Source organism: Staurois parvus, unplaced genomic scaffold, assembly GCF_062004578.1.
Source record: "Staurois parvus isolate SC_StPar_1 unplaced genomic scaffold, SC_StPar_1.0 ptg000615l, whole genome shotgun sequence".
Taxonomy (NCBI): Eukaryota; Metazoa; Chordata; class Amphibia; order Anura; family Ranidae; genus Staurois; species Staurois parvus.
The window spans coordinates 699,588-712,569 of record NW_028318411.1 but is presented as its reverse complement, the minus strand read 5'-3'; the positions used below and the strand labels follow the sequence as shown (position 1 = coordinate 712,569).

At 46.7% G+C, this 12,982-nt stretch overlaps 1 protein-coding gene across 1 annotated transcript in view; it reads left to right on the top strand.

The window, feature by feature from the left end:
• Positions 1 to 12,982, top strand: part of LOC149449522 (transient receptor potential cation channel subfamily M member 2-like) — a 372,880-nt gene that overhangs the window by 232,341 nt on the left and 127,557 nt on the right. The window contains exons 17-18 of the mRNA XM_089693136.1: positions 311 to 406; positions 9,594 to 9,783. Coding sequence (XP_089549262.1) covers positions 311 to 406; positions 9,594 to 9,783 — 286 coding nt within the window. The remainder of the gene's footprint in view (positions 1 to 310; positions 407 to 9,593; positions 9,784 to 12,982) is intronic.

Here is a 12,982-nt window from a genome sequence, read left to right as displayed (position 1 = left end):
TTTAAAGGCACTTAAATCCCCTTTCTTCCCAACTCTGATACTCGGTTTGAACTTCAGCAAGTTGTCTTCACCACATCTAGATGTCTAAATGCATTGAGTTGCTGCCATGTGGTTGGCTGATTAGCAATTTGTGTTACAAACCAATTGAACAGGTGTAGCTAATAAAGAGGCTGGTGAGTGTACAGTAGAGAAGATGTTACAGATGAAAAATAATTCCGAATGGTTATTAAAATTTCTTGTTATGCTGAGATGTCATGCGCTTAGTTCCAGTTGCACTATTTCAGCTAATTCGAGATGTGCTTTTTTGTAGGAAAGACTTTAAAAATTCCCCATCTTCTCCCGATGTAAGTCCAAATGAGGAGAGAAAACAGAGTATTGGTCAAGTTTCCAGAAGCGATTCAAAGGGGTAAGGCAGAGCACAGAGCTTCATTCATTCTTTTACAGATTCTTAATTAAAGATTATAAGCGCTGACACCGACGGCTTTCATATGGCTGGCAATAGATTATTTGTTCTTTTTTAATCAGCCACAGGACTGATCAATAACAAAAAAATGAACTGATTACCTCATCCACACAAGTTGCTACAGTGCTGATTGGCGTAGCCTGACAGTGGAGGAATCCTTGCTGTCAGAATAGCACAGGGGGATTCCTCCACTGTTAGAATACACCAATCAGCGCTGCAGGCACTGATCAAATTAACATTTTCCAACATTCTACAAAAGTCAGTTGTCAGATCAACTTCTGTCAAGCTGATACAGGAATGAATGGATCAAAATTCAGCTGGTCCCTGCTGAGCCATGGTGTGTATGGTCAGCTTAGGCCGTATAAATTCCATGTGTTCTTATAGATGAGACACCCCAATAAAGCTTTATAAACACAGGGGGAATGACTGACTCCTTGGCCTGTAGCTACGTTGTCATCATTCTTACATCTCTAAACTGGGGACAGACCCATACATATCAGCCTTCTACACCTGTCCATATCTGCCACCTAGATATGAGCCATCCGTGTCCCTTACCATCATCTCAGCACAAACAACAGAACAACATAATCCAGGTTTTTTTAATGTCCATTCAAAAACTTCTTAATCACTGATGTACAGTGCTTAAAACCTGCTGGCCATTGGTCATGGACTACTAGTGGGAATAGCAATCTGTTCTTCTTTTGCTTGTGTTGTGCTTATCAAGTAGTAACTCTAATTGTATAACTGAAACATTGAAATTGCATTCTTTCCTGAAAATATAACCAACAACTACATTCTATACCTGCATTACAGATAACTCTGCATTGACCTGCCTTCATCACTAAAATCTGCATATTGGTCTCCATCAAAAACATCTCCACCCTAACTTCAGTCATAAACACAGCCATACTGGTCTCCATTCTAAAAACCTTTACACCAGTCTCCATCATGAACCCCTGATGAAAACAGAGAAAAAATATCCACGCTATGTCTTTAACAATGTGGCAGCTAACACAAATAGGTAGTATAACAAACAAAAAAATGTGTAAACAATGATCTATTATATCAAAATGTGCCCAGTATGATCCATAAAGAATCAAAACCGGTAAATATCTTGAGAGAAACAGTCCACCACCTTTGACAGAAGTGAAAATTCTTCATAAAATGTGTTCAGAGGTCCACCACCGTCTCTTTGTGAATTTCAAATTCACTAGAAACATTGGCTGCCATTACAACAGCAAGAACTTCCATATCCACAAACAGCCAATGAAAATGAGATGCTGACAATTTATGCGTCAACATCCTCCTTGTGGTAGAACCAGGGCTACAATAAATAAAGCTCCCCAGGAGCCAAACAAATCTCCAATAGTGTAGTATTATTTCTTAAAAGCAGATAGAGTATAAATATTCCAAGCAAGAAAAACAATGTATATAGCTTACATATATAGCCGCTGCCGACCTGGGATTGCGCAGCGGCATGGCGTCAGCACTAGACACTCCTCCCCATGGGAGTGTAAGCTATATACATTGTTTTTCTTGCTTGGAATTTGTATATCTACTTTTAATAAATACTACACTATTGGAGATTTGTTTGGCTCCTGGGGAGCTTTATTTCACGTAGCCCTGGTTCTACCACAAGGCGGATGTTGACGCAACAATCGTCAGCATCTCATTCACATTGGTTGTTTGTGAATATGACACATGGGCATTCTTGCTGTTGTAATGGCTACCAACGTTTCTGTTGAGTGGTGGACCTCTGAACATATTTTATGAAGAGTTTTCACTTCTGTCAGAGGTGGTGGACTGTTTCTCTCAAGATTTTCACCGATTTTGATCATAAACACCTGCACATTGGTCCCATCATAAACATGTCCCCACCAGCCCTATTTCAAGCACTTCCACACCAGCCTTTAACATAAACTTCTCCTTGTATCTGCCATTATCATAAACATCAACACAGCGATCTTCACAAACAACCTCTATTATGAACATCTCCAATCTGACTTCCATCATAAACACCTCTAAAAAAGCTCCTATTATTAGCACCCAAATTACATCACCGATCTTGTCTCTAAATACCACCTAAACTGGACTCTCCGCTCCTCGTAAGACCTCCTACTCTCTAGCTCCCTTGTCTCCTCCTCCCATGCTCCTCTCCAGGATTTCTCCAGGGCTTCTCCCATCCTCTGGAAATCCCTACCCCAATCTATCAGACTATCGCCTTCTCTGCTCACTTTTAGGCACACTCTGAAAACCCATCTCTTCAGGGAAGCTTACCCCGACCCCAGCTAATACTGGAATCCTCTACTCTTCCAATCACTCCATCCCCCACAGCTAATTACCTTTTGTACCACTATCCCCTCCCTCCTAGATTTTAAGCTCCAAGAAGCAGGGCCCTCTAATCCCTCTTGTAATGAACTGTATTGTTACTGTTCTGTCTACCTCCATAATGTAAAGTGCTGAGCAAACTGTCGGCGCTAAATAAGTCCTGTATAATAATAATAATAACACCCCTACATCGGCATGCATTATAAATAGAGATGAGCGAATCGAACATGACGAAGTGGAATTCATTCCGAAGATTTGGAAAAATTAGATTCGCGACGAATCCGAAGATTAGCAAACTTCGGATGCACGAATCTAATTTTCCCAAAAATGGCGGCGACATGTGTGGCGACAGGAGAAAATGGACAGAGAAGATGGGGCAGGGATCTCTGGGAAGGCGCGCAGACAAGGCGCGCTGACCCATAATGCATTCATGAGTCATGAATCATGACATGTGATCGCATTAGCCAATCAGCAGCCAGCCAGCACTGTGTAATGGTGGAGCTATAAATCGCGGCCATCTTAGAATTCTCCATTAGCCTCCGGTCATTCAAGAGAGACAGACCTGTCTGTATTAAGGGACAGAGTTAGGGCCACAGAGACTTTAGGGCCACAGAATCGTTACTCAGGGACACAGAATCGTTACTCAGGGACACAGAATCGTTACTCAGGGACACAGAATTGTTACTCAGGGACACAGAATCGTTACTCAGGGACACAGAATCGTTACTCAGGGACACAGAATCGTTACTTAGGGACACAGAACCGTTACTCGGGGACACAGAATCGTTACTCGGGGACACAGAATCGTTACTCGGGGACACAAAATCGTTACTCAGGGACACAGAATCGTTACTCAGGGACACAGAATCGTTACACAGGGCCACAGCTATCAAAGAATTGAAAATTTAAAGTGACATACACCCTTTTTTTTTTTGGTGGCTGTCGTGCACAGTTGGTGCTGCAGTTTGCCGATTGTGCAAAATAAACTGACTTTCTGCTTCACAACCACTATTGTACGTTCAAAGAGTTAAATCCATTTACACGCCGGCTGGCGGTAATATTTTTTGGGTGATTAGTGCATTCCAGTGACACAAACGTACAGTTTCCAGCCAACGGCAAGCTGCAATTGACCGATTGTGTACAATAAACTGACTTTCTGCTTCACAACCACTATTGTACGTTCAAAGAGTTAAATCCATTTACACACCGGCTGGCGGTAATATTTTTTGGGTGATTAGTGCATTCCAGTGACATAAACGTACAGTTTACAGCCAACGGCAAGCTGCAATTGACCGATTGTGCTAAATAAACTGACTTTCTGCTTCACAACCACTATTGTACGTTCAAAGAGTTAAATCCATTTACACGCCGGGTGGCGGTAATATTTTTTGGGTGATTAGTGCATTCCAGTGACCTAAACGTACAGTTTCCAGCCAACGGCAAGCTGCAATTGACCGATTGTGTACAATAAACTGACTTTCTGCTTCACAACCACTATTGTACGTTCAAAGAGTTAGATCCATTTACACGCCGGGTGGCGGTAATATTTTTTGGGTGATTAGTGCATTCCAGTGACATAAACGTACAGTTTCCAGCCAACAGCAAGCTGCAATTGACCGATTGTGCTAAATAAACTGACTTTCTGCTTCACAACCACTATTGTACGTTCAAAGAGTTAGATCCATTTACACGCCGGGTGGCGGTAATATTTTTTGGGTGATTAGTGCATTCCAGTGACCTAAACGTACAGTTTCCAGCCAACGGCAAGCTACAATTGACCGATTGTGCTAAATAAACTGACTTTCTGCTTCACAACCACTATTGTACGTTCAAAGAGTTAAATCCGGTTTTATTTTTGGGGTGCTTATTGAATTAAAGAGTATGTCAGACAACACGCAGAGGAGTGGCAGAGGAGGCAATGTTTCAGGAGCGAGCAGACGTGGCAGCAGAGGAAGGGGTCGAGACAGCACTAGTCGCAGCCAGAGGCCAGTGCTCCCGGTGTCATCCAGCGGTCGTGTCTCCACTGACAACCCTGCCGTCATCGATTGGTTGACTCGGTCGTCTTCCTCTTCCCAGGTCACCTCTAACACCTACAGCCAATGGTCGGTGGGTACGTCAGACACAACCGTTAGTTGGCATGGCCCGGGAGCAAGCCCACTGAAATCACGTGTCCTCAACCTGCCCCTGTCCTTTGCTGTTCCCTCACCAAGCGAAGTATCGCATGCTGTGGGCTAAGCCCCACTGTACAGTGAGGAAGAGCTAACAGAGGGCGGTCAGGAACGGGGGGTAGACATCCGCCTCTTCAGCAGCCAGGCGAAGAAGTACTGGCGAGGAGAGTGGCTCGGTAGCCGGTCTAGAGACAGGTCTGTCTCCTGACCCACACGCAGCCGAGGGGGCTAGTAGTGAGGCGGAGACCCTAATTGATGATGATTAGGCTGATCGCACTTGGCAGCCTCGTCGTCATCAGGCTATTGCTTCCGCATCATCAGGAGAAGAGGGTGCCAGCTTGCCAGCGAGCAAAACAGTCGGTGGGTTGCCCAGGAGGCAGCAGGGTCGCAGCAGTGTCAGTGGAGCCAAACGGCCACGGAGTAGAGCACCAACTCCACTGCAGCCTACCACCACGGCCAGTAGTGGTGCCGGTGTGCACGGAGGAAGTAGCAGTCAGCCAGTGAGGAGTAGCGGGGGCAAAGTTTCCTACTCGGCGGTGTGGCAATTTTTCGTCACGCCGCCCGAGGAAGTAAACGTAGCCGTATGTCGGTTCTGCCTGCCCCAGCCCCCGCTCCATCACCCGCTCCGTTACTTGCTCCATCACCCGACGTCAATCGCCCTCTATCAGCCAATCAAGGCTCCAACACCTCTGCTGAGGGGAGTTGTCGCTCGTTGGCATCTTCCGCTCGTTCAGATGCTCCTTCTCCTGCTACTCCTCTTCACGGATTCCGTCAGCAGTCTTTCTTGGAATCCGTTTCCAAGAGACAACAGTTTGCGAGCACGCACCCGACGGTGCAAAAGCTGAACGTCCTCCTGTCCAAGTTGCTGGTGCTGCAGTCCCTCCCTTTCCAAGTGGTGGACTCAGCACCTTTCCGAGAAATGATGGCTTGTGCCGAGCCGCGATGGAGAGTGCCAAGCCGGCATTTCTTCACCAAAAAGGCAGTGCCAGCCCTGCATTCACATGTAGAAGAGATGGTGGGCCAGTCTTTGAGCATGTCGGTCTCTGCCAAAGTGCACGGCAGCGCCGACGTGTGGAGCTGTAACTACGGTCAGGGACAGTACATGTCATTTACGGCCCACTGGGTGAACGTGGTGCCGGCACAGCCGCACCAGCAACTTGGACAGGTCACGACACTTTTGCCTCCACGTTTGCACGTCCTTGGTCCAGCAAAGATGTCCGCCTCTACCACCTCTTCTTCCGCCATGTCCTCAGCCGCCACCCCCGTGCCAAGTCCCATTACCCGACCGGCATATCACATGTGCAGGGCGCAACGGTGTCACGCTGTGCTGCACCTGGTATGCCTTGGCGAACGTAGTCACACAGGGGAGGAACTTCTGAGTGTAATGAACAGAGAAATCGACAGATGGCTGTCTCCTGCGCAAACTGAAAATCGGAACCATGTTGACCGACAACGGAAAGAACATGGTGTCTGCTCTGCGTCAAGGAAGGTTGTGCCATGCGCCATGCATGGCTCACGTGTTCAATCTGGTTGTCAAGCGGTTCCTAAAATCCACCATCCCACTGCAAGACATCCTTAAAATGTCACGTAAACTTTGCATGCATTTCAGCCATTCCTACACCGCAAAGCACACCCTCCTTGAGCTGCAGCGGCAGAACGGAATTCCACAGCATCGCCTGATCTGCGACGTTGCAACAAGGTGGAATTCAACCCTACATATGTTAGACCGCCTTTACGAACAGCGAAAGGCCATCACCGATTTCCTGATGTTACAAGCGGATAAAGGTACTCCCCTGTGTAACTTAGATGTCAGCCATTGGCAGCTCATGCGTGACACCTGCCGCTTGCTCAGGCCCTTTGAGGAGGCCACGCTATTCGTGAGTCGGCAGGACTATGGGATGAACGACGTCATTCCTCTGTTGCACGTCCTGGAACAAATGCTGTTAACAATGGCTGGTCAGGGTGCGGTAGACGAGGCGCACAGATCTCAACGCCACATGACCCCTGTGGGGGCAGGACAGGAAGAAGAGGAGGAGGTAGAGGAGGACATTGGTGCTCAGGAATTATTGAGTGAAATGGGTGGTTTTTCCACTCAGCGGACAGGAGTGGAGGAGCAGGAGCATCTGGTAGAGGAGGAGGAGGAGACAGAGGACCCAGACGCACCGTGGCAGTATGCTGTGGAGATGGAGGCAGGGAGTCCCTCGCATTCCTTGGCACAAATGGCCCATAGCATGCTCGGTTGCTTGCGTAGCGACAGCCGAATAATAACCATCAGACAGAGGGATGACTTTTGGCTGTCCACCTTGTTGGACCCTCGCTACCGTTCAAAAATGGTGGCCTTTTTCACACCTGCTGAGAGGGAGGCCAAAATAAAGTACTGTAAAAACCACCTATGTAGTCATGCAGTATATAGCCCTATCGGCCACTTTCTGGCATCCAGTTGCTGTAGCCCCCATCACCACACTGTGCCACGGGCCCCTGTACCGCCTTCTCATACTGCTGCCAGATCCATCCTCTGCCATGTGCGTCTTTGTCGTCTGCTCATGCTGCTGGGTTCCAGTTTTAAACCTAGGCCTGTGTTTGGCTTCCGAATACTGCTGCCTCCACCGCCACCCTGCGCCATGTGCCTCTATCGTCTGCTCACGCTGCTGACGGCTTCCGCTTTTTAACCTAGGCCTGTGTATGGCTTCCGAATACTGCTGCCTCCACCGCCACCCTGCGCCATGTGCCTCTGTCGTCTTCTCACGCTGCTGACGGCTTCCGCTTTTTAAACTAGTCCTGTGTATGTCTTCCGAATACTGCTGCCTCCACCGCCACCCTGCGCCATGTGCCACTTTCAGGTCTCCTTACACTGTTGGTGGGTTCCATTTTGTGATAGGGTGCTGTATGGCCTTCCATTGCTGCTGCCTCCACCGCCACCCTGCGCCATGTGCCTCTGTCGTCTGCTCACGCTGCTGACGGCTTCCGCTTTTTAACCTAGGCCTGTGTATGGCTTCCGAATACTGCTGCCTCCACTGCCACCCTGCGCCATGTGCCTCTGTCGTCTGCTCACGCTGCTGACGGCTTCCGCTTTTTAAACTAGTCCTGTGTATGTCTTCCGAATACTGCTGCCTCCACCGCCACCCTGAGCCATGTGCCACTTTCAGGTCTCCTTACACTGTTGGTGGGTTCCATTTTGTGATAGGGTGCTGTATGGCCTTCCATTGCTGCTGCCTCCACCGCCACCCTGCGCCATGTGCCTCTGTCGTCTGCTCACGCTGCTGACGGCTTCCGCTTTTTAACCGAGGCCTGTGTTTGGCTTCCGAATACTGCTGCATCCACCGCCACCCTGCGCCATGTGTCTCTGTCGTCTGCTCACGCTGCTGACGGCTTCTGCTTTTTAACCTAGGCCTGTGTATGGCCTTCAATTGAAGCTGCTTCTGCTCCGCCACTCTGCCATTGGACTCTTGATAGTCGTCTCCCCACGCTGCTGCTGGGGGGACTTTTTAACATAGGCCTCTGTATGGCCTTCAATTTTAGCTGCTTACGCTCCGCCACTCTGCCATGGGCCCCTGTACCACCTCCTCATGCTGCTGCCAGGCCCGTAATCTGCCATGGGCCCCCGTACCGACTCCTCATGCTGCTGCCAGACCCGTAATCTGTCATGGGCCCCTGTACCGCCTCCTCATGCTGCTGCCAGGTCCAGAGTGTGTCATGGGTCCCTGTACGGCCTCCCATTGCTGCTGTCTCCATCGCCACACTCTGCCATGTGCCACTTTCAGGTCTCCTCACACTGCTGGTGGGTTCCATTTTGTCATAGGGTGCTGTATGGCCTCCCATTGCTGCTGCCTCCACCGCCACACTGTGGCTCCACACTCTGGTTTTGGCCCCGTGACTGCCCAAATGAGTGAAGTGTGCGGTGATTCTAAGATCGACGGCACTCATCTGCATGTCATACTGACTGACAGTATTATTTCTCTTCCCCAGCAGACTCCAAGGGCATTTAAATTAAAGGTACAGTGTTCTGCACTAATATAAAGGCTCTCTGAAGCCTAGAAACACCCTTTTTATAAGTTAAATTCGCAGCGAATATATTCGGCACAAAGCAAATTTAATCGGCGAATTCAGCGAATCAGCCGAACCGAATTTTTGAATAATTCGCTCATCTCTAATTATAAACACCTCCCTGCCGACCTTAATTGTAACAACCTCTATGCCAGTCTCCTTCATAAACATGTTCACACTAACCTGTATCATAAAAAAAATCAGCCTTTAATAAGCACCGTCACACCCACCTCCATTATAAACACCTCCACACCAGCCTCCATTATCAACACTTCCACCCAGGTCTCCATTATTAACACCCCCACCCAGGTCTTCATCATAAAAACCATTGCACTCTTTATATCTTATACCAACTTTGTCAGTCCACTTTCTGATTTTCTTACTTGGTGGATCATAGTTTCTTTTAATTTCTGTTTAAAAATATCTCCACATTCATCAAATTCATTCACATTCTTGGACTTATCACCTCATGATGGAAACATCAGTTCTTTGTGTTCTGTTTAGGTCCCTCCAGTACTGAAGATTATTGTTTCTATATTTTAGTAATGTTTGAACACTTCTGGCTGACTATGTCATAATTTCTCCTACAGCTGTCTCTGGAAGCTTCAGGCTTTCTTCAGTGCTCCAATAGTGAAATTCTATTATAACGTTGTGTCATATGTTGGATTTTTGTGGCTTTTTGCATATGTTCTGATTGTTGATTTCCAAACCCATCCATCCTGGAGAGAATATCTATTGTACATTTGGGTCTTCTCCATCTTTACCGAGGAGCTACGTCAGGTATTGTTAGTTTATTATATTGGATTTAGATCCAACAGTTTACTAAGCACTTTACAAAATATAATAATACATTACACTTACAATACAATTTAAGACATGAGGTTTAAGAGGGCACTACTCTAGTGAGCTTACAATTTTAAAAAGGAAGGGGTTAGTTATATAAAAGAAAATAACTATCAGGGGAAAAGGTAAAGGAGAAAGTAAAGTTTAGTTTTTAGGTTGAGGTGGGATAGGCTTCCCTGAAGAGGTGAGTTTTCAGGGATTATCTAAAGGGGGATAGATAGCTCAAGAGATTGGAATAGGAAGTTCCAAAACCTGCAGGAGGCTCTGAATAGGTCTTGGAGGCAAGCATGAGTGAAGGTGATAGGAGAGTTAAAGAGTAGGAATGAGATGAATGCACCCGGGTTTGGTTTGCGGGAGTTTGTCAAACAACTCACAAGTTCCAGCATTAATCCCAAAACTGTTGAAATCAATGGGAGCCAAATCTTTAAAATCAGTTCTGGCTATTTTAAATACTAATAGGGAAGGGATTGTTGAACAAATGGCACAAGGGGCTAAAAAAATAAAAACAATTCAGTTTTGCAGCCAACAGTAGGTAGCAGTACTTTTAATAAGGCATAAACCTAAGGTGAAACACTAAAATGCACAAATCCTTTAAAAACCTAAAAAATTTGCCTGGTTGTTAGGATGCAGCTGCTGGCTTCCTAATACACAGGAGCCCTGCATGGGAAGCTGCCACATTTAGCAATGGTAGTAATACCACCCTAAATGTGACTTCCTGCTGCAGCTGAAGTTTGGTTTAGAGGGCGGATGGGCAAAGCAAATTCATACCAAATCCTACTTTAGTCCAAACCTGATGCTCATCCCTACTAAAAAGCAAGAAGCCTTTGGAAGAACGCAGAGAACAATTGCTTGGTATTTTGAGATAAGTTTGATTATGTAGCCCTTGCCCTTCGCTCCTCGCGGGACCTCCTACTCTCTAGCTCCCTGGTCTACTCCTCCCACGCCCGATTGCAGGACTTCTTCAGGACTTCCCCCATCCTCTGGAGCTCCCTACCCCAGTCCATTGGACTGTCGCCTACCCTCCTCACCTTCAGGCGCACCCTGGAAACCCTCCTCTTCAGGGATGCCTACCCCAACCTCACCTAACACCCGACCTCACCTAACAACTAACCTCCTCCACTCCTCCCGCCACTCCATCCCCCACAGGCATCTCCTCCTGTGCCACCTTCCCCTCCCTCCTAGATTGTAAGCTCGAAAGAGCAGGGCCCTCGAACCCCTCGTGTATTGTATTGTTACTGTCTTGTCTCATGTTCTGTCCCCCTTGCTATTGTACAGCGCTGAGCATACCCTTTGGCGCTATATAAATACTGTATAAAAATATTAATGTAGTTTGCGGCAGAGTTGTGGATGGCTTTGTAGGTTGTTGTTAGCATTTTCAGTTTTATTTGCTGAGTAAGGGGAAGCCAGTGAAGGAATTGGCAGAGAGGGGTGGTACGGTGGATGAGCCTGGCAGCAGTATACATGATGGATTGAAGGGGGCTAGCCTGTAAAAGCAGGCCAATTCCATTAGTCTAGGGAAGAGATAAGGGAGTAAAAGGATATCAAAGGCAACAAAGATTTGGACAATGATTGGATGTGGGGCTCAAAGGGGAGGTCATAGTCCAGGATTGCACCTAGCACCCTGGCATGGGGGGGGACATATGATTGTGCTATTGATCTTGAGGGGAAAGGCAGGAGAGGGGGCTCGGAGTGGGGGAGAATATTATGAGCTTAGTTTTAAAAAAATTGAGTTTGAGGATGTGGCGTGTCCTCACACTAAAATGTCAGTTAGTAAATTAGTAATGCCCAAGGAGACTGAAGGAGTGAGTTGAGAGATAGATTTGGGTGTTGTAAGAGTAGAAATTTGCAATATTCCCATCGCACACTTTCCTGAAATGGGCTGGAAGCTAAACGGGTGCTGCGGCAACAACCAGCTGGGAACTGGTAACATCACAGGTCAATATGTATATTCACGGGAACACCAAGGATAGTAGACTTTAGTAATGTCCAAACACTTTTATTCAAAGAGATCACATCACAGCAAGAAAGTTCAAAGCATTAGGGGCAATGCTGGACCTCTTTGTCAGGCATGTGATATCTTTGAGTAAAAGCTTCATCCAATGAAGGGAGGAGGAGTAGATCGAGAATAGAAGGGGTTGGAGGACTCCTTGGAGAACCTGTATGGAAAGTGGAAAAGGAGAGGAAGAGATGAAATTATTGGTGATTTTGAGCACTTAGATAGGTAGGAGGAAACCCAAGAGAGAGCAGAATATTGGAGACAGAGGGAGTAGAGTTTTTTGAGGAGGAACAGATGGTTAAATGTATCAAAGGCAGCAGAAAGGTCTAATGGTATGATTATGGAGCAGTGGTTATTGGTTGTAGCAGTTAGTAAGTTAAGAAGGTTGTTATCAGTGAGGCAGCATTTCCGATTAGGCATTTTAGAAGTTTGGAAAAAGGAGTTGAGTCTTAAGGTGTTTAGACTATTAGGGTCGAGCAAGGGCTATTTAAGTATGGGGTAAACAGTGCATGTTTAAAAGAGGAAGTAGAAGATGTCCAAAGTGAGGGAGAGACTGAAGAGAGCCTAGAATAAAGAAAGAAGGTCACCAGAACAGTTCTGAGGGGAGACAATTCAGGGGGCAGATGGCTAGGTGAACATCAGTGAAAGGTTTAGCAACCTCAGCTGTAGTAACATGGTCAAAAGGGCAAAATGGTAAGTTTGGTGGTAGACATAGTATGTTAAGTGGGGGAGAAATCTGTACATACAGCGTATACCCCATTAAACACAGTCACTGTTTACTGTGGGTGCAGATGTGTCTGTGAAAGGTCTGTTGTGTCCATCAGCACAATTCATGACTGGGTGCTTCTCAGTACAGAAAGGTTTATGAGTTGAGTATAGATATTTCTCTCTTCCCATCATTTTAACTCCTCACCCCTTACCAAGTAAGAAATACTACAGTCATCTCTATCCATGTGTAGTCTAGTCCAGCGACGTCCAATTTAACAGGGCCCAAGGACCGCATTTATATCCACAAGTGTAGTGGGATTTTATTTTCTATGCAATCTATAGTAAAATAAGTAAAAAAAAAACCCTTGAGGACCAACGACATACCCGTACGTTGCTTGACTTCAAACAGTTTTACCGGGATGATGCCTTCAA